The 8,769-nt window shown below is 46.1% G+C and overlaps 1 protein-coding gene across 1 annotated transcript in view; it reads right to left on the bottom strand.

Annotated features, from left to right (window-relative positions):
- LOC108570887 (latrophilin Cirl-like) overlaps window positions 1-8,769 on the bottom strand; it is a 278,113-nt gene that overhangs the window by 1,006 nt on the left and 268,338 nt on the right. The window contains exons 14-15 of the mRNA XM_017932817.1: window positions 7,871-8,092; window positions 1,070-1,267 (exon numbers count right to left, since the gene is read on the bottom strand). Of these exons, the coding sequence (XP_017788306.1) occupies window positions 1,070-1,267; window positions 7,871-8,092 (420 nt within the window). The remainder of the gene's footprint in view (window positions 1-1,069; window positions 1,268-7,870; window positions 8,093-8,769) is intronic.

Below are 8,769 nucleotides of genomic sequence, written 5' to 3'. Positions count from 1 at the left end.
GATGATGAGAAACAGCAAGTGAGAATTTGGTGTGTGACGTTGGTACATATTGGTACAAGGGAAGGACAGTTTTGTGAGTGCATGAATGGTGACACTTGCTATTTCCATTTCGTTTCTATCAAGTGTGAACTTTCGAATTCTTTCGTTTTTTTTTTCGGTTTAGATATGTACATATTAGGTTCGGATGTTGGAAACGCAATGTCCTCGTTCATGCGACAGCTACGAATGAAAGAAACATGGGGGACAACGAGTCTCACGTTGAGTTCGGGGACGTTTCGCAAAATCCACGAGCTCGCATGCATGGTCGAAGGAACGAGCGAGAAGATTCTGTACGTGCTGTATGATATGTACAAAACGCTATGATCACTGTGGACACGTTCATTGTTTCATTCCTCTGTCACTACTGATATGAAAACGTAAAAACACACACAGAACGAGCTATACGCGTCTCGTGTAAAGGAAAGACGTCTATCTTTGACAAAACAACTGAACGCTACGATCGTTCCCGGAGTCGAGACCACCGGAACAGTTTCGTTTCGATGCTCTAAGTTCTCAGGTAATGCGTATCTTAGACGATGAAACGTCGAAAGGGAATTATTCGTGGTCTCGACAACGAAACGATCGGGTCTTTTCGTATGGAAGAGAAAACGGGAGAAAAAGTGGATTTCGGGGTTTTTGGTTCGCAAGCTCTCGTTCGACGAAACGTTGTTCACCCGGGAACGGTTTTCCCCACACCTCCATGCTGTTTCGAATCGTCGAACCGCGAGGTGTCCTCTAAGTGTGCAAAATGTGTCACTAGGTGCTTGTCAAGTAAGACTGAAGAACGAAAGATGTGAACGAAAAATGAGAAGAAGAAGAAGAAACAAACAAACGAAACGATGAAAAAAGGAACAACGTAACAAAACCATGGCACACCATGCAGTCAATTAGAGAAACAAAATGGCAAGAAGAACATAGTTAGAGAAAAAAAAAAAATAAAATAAAAGGAAAGTTCGATCGAAACAACCACGACACGAGCGAGCGAGCCTTTTTTTCTTGTTTTTTTTTTTAGCTGCGGTGAGTTAGTTACCTTCCACATGAGGTTTTTGTTAAGGTGGCCCCAAGTGGCGGTGGCAGATTTGGGGATATTGGGAGCTGAGGGTAAGAAGGCGTGACGGGCGTACGGCAGGGTGGCAACGATGTGAGCCTCTGTTGGAGAGGATTCACCTGGCACTGTTACTGCCGGCTGCCTATCGACTATCGCCCAGCTTCGACCGGACGCCAAGTACTGTAAAAATCGAACCATTCGCCGTTCCCTCTTAACCCTTCGTTTACTGTCTCCTAGAGAGATTGTTGTGTCCTCGATGAATCGGTGTGTACGTGTGTGAACTGGTCATACGGGAGATATCTTTCGGAGTATTTCGAAGGGATGACCTGTCTACGACGATGGTTAACACGTTCGCTGACACTGTCGAAGCATCGTCGACGCAGAATGGTTTGCCCTGTGTGCAAGTGTCGACAGTGCGTCGACGATGCGTCGATCGGTTATCGCCCCTCTTTATCGAATCCTCTGTTGAACGCTGAGACAGGATACTCGTGTGTGTCTTCTTACGATTTTCTGGTGGCAGCGAACGCGTTCAGTGCAACGAAAGTACTTAGAATAGCGAAATTCGTGTTCAGTACTCAAACGGTTGCTATCCACTGTTAGTTGCAATTTGTGAAGTTATGTCCGGTCACAGAGGACAGGGTTGTAATGTCCGTGTATTACAATACACCGGGGTACAATACCCGTGGATTACGTTACACGAAAGATCAAGTCATTAACATCGAAGACAAAGTTGACACGATACGAGCAACAGTGGAGTAGAATATCCCGAGAGAATATTGAAGCATCTGGTACTAGCTTGATCAAGTGTACCAATGTAGCCAATCCAATATCGTTTCAATATTTAATTACAAAAGTTCCTGTTTACCAGTAAACAAAGGGTTACTCGAATCTCACGAAGTCTTTGACAAAACACCTTGCTCCATAATTACTTCACCTTTTTTTCTCTCTCTTTCAAATTTTAACAAAAACTCCACACACACACACACACACGCGCGCGCGCGCGCGCGCGTTCTCTCCTCCATTCTCGATGTGATTTTCTCGTTCTTCTTTTTCTTAGAGTCGTCCTTCGAAACTAATTAACCCGGCGACGCGAGGTTCGCCTGTGACAAATACACCTCCGTGCAATCGTTCTATCGTGGAGGAGGAGTAGGAGGAGGAAGGATTAGCCGTGGATCTCGTGCGACACGGTTTAAAAAGGGTGCTTCCAACCCTTGGAAAGCGACGCGCACACTGGAGATACGGACGCGGCAAATCCGACGATATCTCGCGGAGTTGCGATGCTCGCCGGAAGCGTGGCGGATTTAACTCGTACGCGAGCAAATCTACGACGTAACGGGCTGAGATACGCGACGTCAGCACGCACACCTTCCACCGCGTGCTTCCTCGTGTGTGTTTGTCCTGGGACGAACGATACGCGATCGCACCTGTTTTCCGGTTGTACGTGGACAGGTCACGCGAGCCTCCTTCAACTTCCGGCCAAGATTTTTCTGCTCCCGATGGAACAGACCCGACTCGTGAGATTTCCGGACGGTACTCTAAGATTTCCTGAATCTTTTCTCTTTTCTTCTTCTCTTGTCACTCTTCCTCGATCAATCCTAACGACTTCTCCTTCGAGATTCTAAGGAACAATCTGTAGAATAGTTTGCGGAATAATAATTGGACTGGCCCGTAGAGGACCGTTGAGAATCGAAGATTTTTCACTTAACCGAATCTGTGCAAAATTACTCGGTTAATTGAATAAATTTCTCGTGTAATTAACCGGAAAATTTGACGAAGTTTGAAAAGAAGAAGCCCGCGATGGTGGCAGTCGTCGGGAAGTCCAAGATTATCGACCCGTTCGTTTCCCCCTTGAAGCCAGCAGCGAGGCGCGCGCGATGGAGCAAGGTGAGATGCGACAGAGATCGTGGCGCGAGGGAACGAGTCTTCTTTGTTTTCTTACTGTCTGTAATGAGGTAACGTCGGGGGAACCGGCTCCTCGTTTGCGCGGCTGACGTGCAACCGTGCCGAGACTGGGTCGTCCGTACCAGAGAGAGAGGAAATAGCGTAATATCGATCATCGCGGAGGCGTTCCAACCGATCCAACCGAATAAAATTACCCATCCGGCGCGCTCCTCCTTTGGTAAAACCGGCTTGGTAATGAAACCCGGCGCGTTCCAATGGAACATGGCACTTTTCCACGTTCATCCGGCTAATTATGGATTTTCGCGCGCACGTTCGCGTGCTTCGATTAAAGAGCACCCGGTGAACGTAGCGCGCCCGTCTCCTGAGCTGTTTTCGAGCGCGGCTTTGGATCGTTAGAGGCCTTCGATGATCCGTATTACCCTCTATACCCCTTTACCTCTCTCGTCGCGCGTGTGCACCTGGTGTTAATTAGCGAAACGCACGGAGCGAGGGGAGAGAAAAAAAAATAGGAAAAAAAACGACGTGTCTGTTTATGCTTGTGTGTGTGTGTGTGTACGAAGAGCGTAGGTATGAGTGTGCGTTTGTTGCAGAGGAGGTGTGAGAGAGAGAGATGTGAAACAGATCGCTTTGGCGTGGATTTTTCTCGCCTCTACGGTTTTTCCCCTGTCTTCGCGGTTAAGTGACCGGTCGTGTGTGATAGGTGAGTGGTTTTAAAGAGCGCCTCGACGCGTGTGAAGACGTGCGTTTGTCAGGCTGTGAACACGAACCGAGTTCGTCGATCGAACAGCGTGCGAATAATTTGTTTTTTTTTTTCGCGAAAAGGAAACCAGAGAAAAAAAGGGGTTAATTCGTGCGCTATTCGATCGATCGATCGTTCGACAGCAAGCGGCTTAAAAGGTATTTTTCTTTTTTTCATTTTCCGATCGCGTGGACAGAATTCGAAGTATCTTACAAGGTTGTATACGAACGACAGTATCTATCGTTTGATTGTCTTAACGGGGAATCTGAGAGCAAGTTACGCAAGTTGTACCGATATTTATATTCGATCGTATTCTGCCCACGCGATCATGTAAAACAACATTCGCTCGTACATTACGAATCTTTCTGAACACTGTACACTTCCTTCATGGCCTACGGAAATTTGTTTAAACTTCTTCAACGACTGCGTTACCGGTCGGCTCACGCATCAGTGCCTCGAGAGTAAAAAGGAGTCGATAAGCGACAAACAGGTTTGCGAGGAAGCCATGGCTGACTTGCTAGAGCAGATGCTACCGGATGGAATGTAGGACTTGTCCTTCTTTTTTTTTTTTTTTTCAAAAAGAAAACCTCGCGATAGAAATTACCAACGTTTCGCTAATATTTCACGCGCAAATCAATTTGAGAAAAGAAAGAAATCTCCAATTTCCTTACTTCGACGAAATTTAACAACCGTTAAATTATCGAGGATATCGCAGTTTCTACAACATAGATCATCGAACAGTCTCTATTGCGCGTAATTCTCATCGATACTTGGAAAAACGTCGAAAATCATTTTCACTGGTATGCAGAGTCTCGTATTAAACAGACGCGCGGCTCGTTTCACGAAGTATAAAACAGCGGGCAGACAGAAAATGGCACGCAGGCTGAAAGTGTTGCGAGCAGTAGTCAGTCGTCAGAGGCGCAGCTGCGAAGCCGATTGTATAAATCATCGATGTTACAGATTCGTTACGTCTCTCGTGCGTGTGCCGGTCCGTCAGAGAAGCGTTTCATTAACGATCCGGAACATCATCTGAAATAAATGGCGAGCCGTGCGCAACACGGTCGGGCTCGCATCAGGCTCGCGTCGCAATAAAAGTAAGTTTCGGGCATGTAGAACGGTAGGAAAAAAGGGAGGGGAAATAGGGTACAAAGTAGCCAGCAACCGCGTTACACCAAACCCAGAGCCAGATAAGAAGCACGAAAATCACCATTGTTAGTAGGGGAGGTCTTGCAAATAGTACGTTCGCGTGTTTTACAGGTGTGCAAAAGTCGAGCGAGAGAGCGTGCCTGTATAATTTTTTTTATTTCTTTTTCTCTCTAATCACAAATGCTCACAAGCGATGAGAATTCTCTCTATTCGTTTCTTTTTTTCTCTCTATTTGTTTTTCTCTTTTTCAGCCCTGCCGCGCGTGTGCGTCGACACCGAGACTGTTCCTCTCTTTCTCTTTTTCGCTCGGAGAAAGGATAGACGAAAAACAAAAAAAGTGAACAGATTTTCTGAATTTTTCAGAGAGACAGAGAGAAAGAGACACACAGAGGGGGAGAGAGAGAGAGAGAGAGAGAGAGAGAGAGTGATACAGAATCGTGGTATTTCGTCTTCGTTTTTTGTATTTTCTTTTCCTCGATCGAAGTAACGTTCGAATCGGAAGCACGGATTTTTTGTTGGAATATTTCCGGAGCGCGTTCGAGCCTTACGTTGACAATTACAATTAGAAAAAACAGCGGGGAAAAAAAAGGAACATCGTACAATCATACGAGCAGCGTTTGTTTTCGCGAGAACCACGAGGTGTACGCGAACGAGCGGTTACGAGCCGTTCTGAAATTCGCTGGATTTACCGGTGAGCGACCAGCGCGCGAATTCACGAACGAACGATAAAAACAACAAGGAACGAGACAAGAGTGAAAGCAGGAAAAAAAAAAGAAAGAAGCATCGATGCTGTGCAATTATATAATTGTCGTATAACGTCATTCATCATTTCCAGTCGACGGGAGTGCCTCGCGTCTAGTAATCTCTACTAAATCCGATAAATTCGCCCGACAATTGGCAATAAATTTTTACGGAAAATGCAACGGGCACACGATCACACACACACATAAACGCGTTGCTGTGGTTATCGTTTCATCTACAACCGTGTATCGTTGTTTTATCATACAAATCTGTGGCATAGCCACGTTCAATAAATTCTCCTCCGTCTCTCTCTCTCTCTCTCAGTTTTTCCTTTTTGTTCACTTCTGTTCAACCAAACCAACCCCTAAACATTGGTTCCTCTTTCCCCCCTCCATTACCACCGTTACTATACTCTAACTCTTCCCTGAATAACTATTTCTCTCTCTCCTCTTTTATTTCTCTCTCTCTCTCTCTCTTTCTAAATTCTCTTCACAAGCGAACGCGATAGAGCCGAAAGAGTCGAACGGTTCGTTAAATGCCTTTTTAGCTCGTCTCTCGTTCCAGAGCCAGCTTTTCGAGGCGGCGAAGCAATTCTCGGTGACGTTAAAAAAGTGTTTCTGGCACGCGTCGCTTTTGAGCGGAAACGCGTGGCCATTCGAAACGAATCTCCCTCGACTAGGAGGGTCGAGGACACCCACTTCGCAATTTATCCTGCAACAGACTTGGGGTAACACATTAAAAAAAAAAAAAAACGACAGAAAGAGAAAGAACAAACGGAAGACGCAGAAGAAGAAGAAGAAGAAGATGATAAAGAAGAAAGAGAGTCGCCGAACGGGAGGAGGGAAACTGTGCGGAGGGTGTAGTCTCGAAGACGATGGGGCGACGCGGTTGAATTAGCATACACGAGCGAACAGAGGGCGACGCGGGTGGTGGTGTGCCGGTGGTGGTGGTGGTTAAACGCTTAACTAGTTGGATGAGGCGTTTCGAAATCCCTCCATTTTCTGCGGTATTGTTTCTAGATGCTAACCGTCGAGGGGCGAGAGAAATCTGTTACCTCTGTAAAGCGTGCCTTTCCCCATCTTGCGAAATCTCTACAAGGTAATGATTTTTTCTATTCATGGAAGAAACCATTGCGTGTCTCGAAGAATAAGGGTGTACGTAAACATAGCAACGTGAAAGTTGATCTCGTTCGAACAGAACGATCTCAGTGACAGTGGATGCATCGAAGAGGGAGGATAGAGAGAGAGAGAGAGAGAGAGACAGAGAGAGAAGAAACCATTGCGTGTCTCGAAGAATAAGGGTGTACGTAAACATAGCAACGTGAAAGTTGATCTCATTCGAACAGAACGATCTCAGTGACAGTGGATGCATCGAAGAGGGAGGATAGAGAGAGAGAGAGAGAGAGAGAGACAGAGCAAGATGTCCGGTTGAAACGGTCACGTAGAACAGCGGCCGTTTCAACCGCAACCGGAAATCATTCCTCTTAATCGCGTGGATGATCGTGCAACGAACAAGGAAAACACGAGTGTGCGCCCGGTTTGCATCGCAACGGTCTTGCCCGTCCAACCGGCGGACGAAAGAATTCGCCCGATAAAGGTGCAAGAACCTTCGCGAAGTTATCAACTCGAGAAAGGCCGGTGGTTGTGGCGTTCGTGGAACGAGCGACAGAGCTACGGTAGAGGGAGTTGCGTTATTAATTCCAGTATCATTAATCATACTTGCGTTACTGGCAGAAACAAGCGATAGTCGGAAGAGAATAATGAAATAAAAAAAAAAAAAGAAGAAAAACACTAGTGGTGTGTAATAGAGAGGCGAGCAAAGAGGAAGAGGAATAAATGGAGAACCAGTTAGCCAGCCATATAGTGAGGATAAAAGAGAGAGAGAGAGAGAGAGAGAGAGACCTATTTTCGTTCGTCCTCCTCCATGAAGAAAAAAATGACAATTCCCTCTTTCATATCCGTACATTTTTCTCCCTCGCGAGACAAGATAATACAGCTGTCAGAACTGATCGAACAAAACCGTTTCGTACGAATTTTCGTTTTCTCGGTTTGGTGTAGAAGCGGCTATCGGATACCTTGCTGAGCGGGATGCCTATTGTGGTTGCTAGGTGCCATCATGTGCATCTGGTGTGCCCCGACCGGCGACCTCAGCGACAAATTGTTCAGGTTCACATTTATCGAAAGATTCGTATTGTTACAGGCGGCGGTCAGGTTGTTGTGATTGTTCGGCGGTGACGTGGTCGTTGTTGTACCCACATTGGAGGCGGCGTGAGGCGACAATCCGGAACTGTCTGTTGTCGGCGCCGACGGATTCGACGAGGTGTTGTGCGAGGCGAAGTCCTTGCCGCCGTTTGCGCCACCGGCGCCACCGCTGGTACCGGAAGAACCACCGGAGCTTCCGGTCACCGTCTTCGAGCACCTGAGGCACTTGGGCAGCCAGGAGTGGCGTCGCACGAACTTCCTGTATTCCTTCCTCACCTGGAATTGCGAAGCAAACCCACCCCCCGAACGAAAGGTTGTTTTTAACGGTGCACAAAGAACCAAGGCAAGTGCGAGCGCGCGTTCGTTTCTCGTACGTTTCAACGCGTGAAAATCAAACTGAAATATTTGAAAATAAATACGTAGCACTTGTGAACGATGAATAATATTTCATGTATCGAACAGTTAGACGTAGTTTACAAAGCGGTTGGTGCTGAATTTACAGAGAAATTAGAAAAAAGAGAGCGGTGCATCCTGGCGGTGGCAACGAAAAGTGTAAATGCCGCAGAGGAACGTAAATAAACGGAAGTGAGTAAAATGAGAGCTGCAAATCAGGCTACAGGATCCCGGTTTTGATTCGACGAATAAACGTGAGTGATTTATTTTCGATTGCCACAGCACTTTATTTGAGACATCATTTTGTTTTTTTTTGTTTTTTTTTTTTGTCATCACGTGTGTCACCTAGACTTCCTGTCGCGTATTGACATAATATTATGATTCCCCTCAAACGATCCTCTTGCCTATAGGAGTTTTTACTTGCTACTTATAATAATACGAAGAATCCGCTTTTCGTACATTAGTGCATCGAATTCTTATGTTACAACTTGCTTAGACTCGTGAGTAATTGTGTCGTTTCAACTATAAACCTTACGGTAGAAACGGTTTTACAATCTGTA

This window comes from Habropoda laboriosa, unplaced genomic scaffold, assembly GCF_001263275.1.
Source record: "Habropoda laboriosa isolate 0110345459 unplaced genomic scaffold, ASM126327v1 scaffold90, whole genome shotgun sequence".
In the NCBI taxonomy this organism is placed as follows: Eukaryota; Metazoa; Arthropoda; class Insecta; order Hymenoptera; family Apidae; genus Habropoda; species Habropoda laboriosa.
The sequence above is the reverse complement of the archived record's forward strand: the minus strand, read 5'-3'. Positions and strand labels throughout refer to the sequence as shown.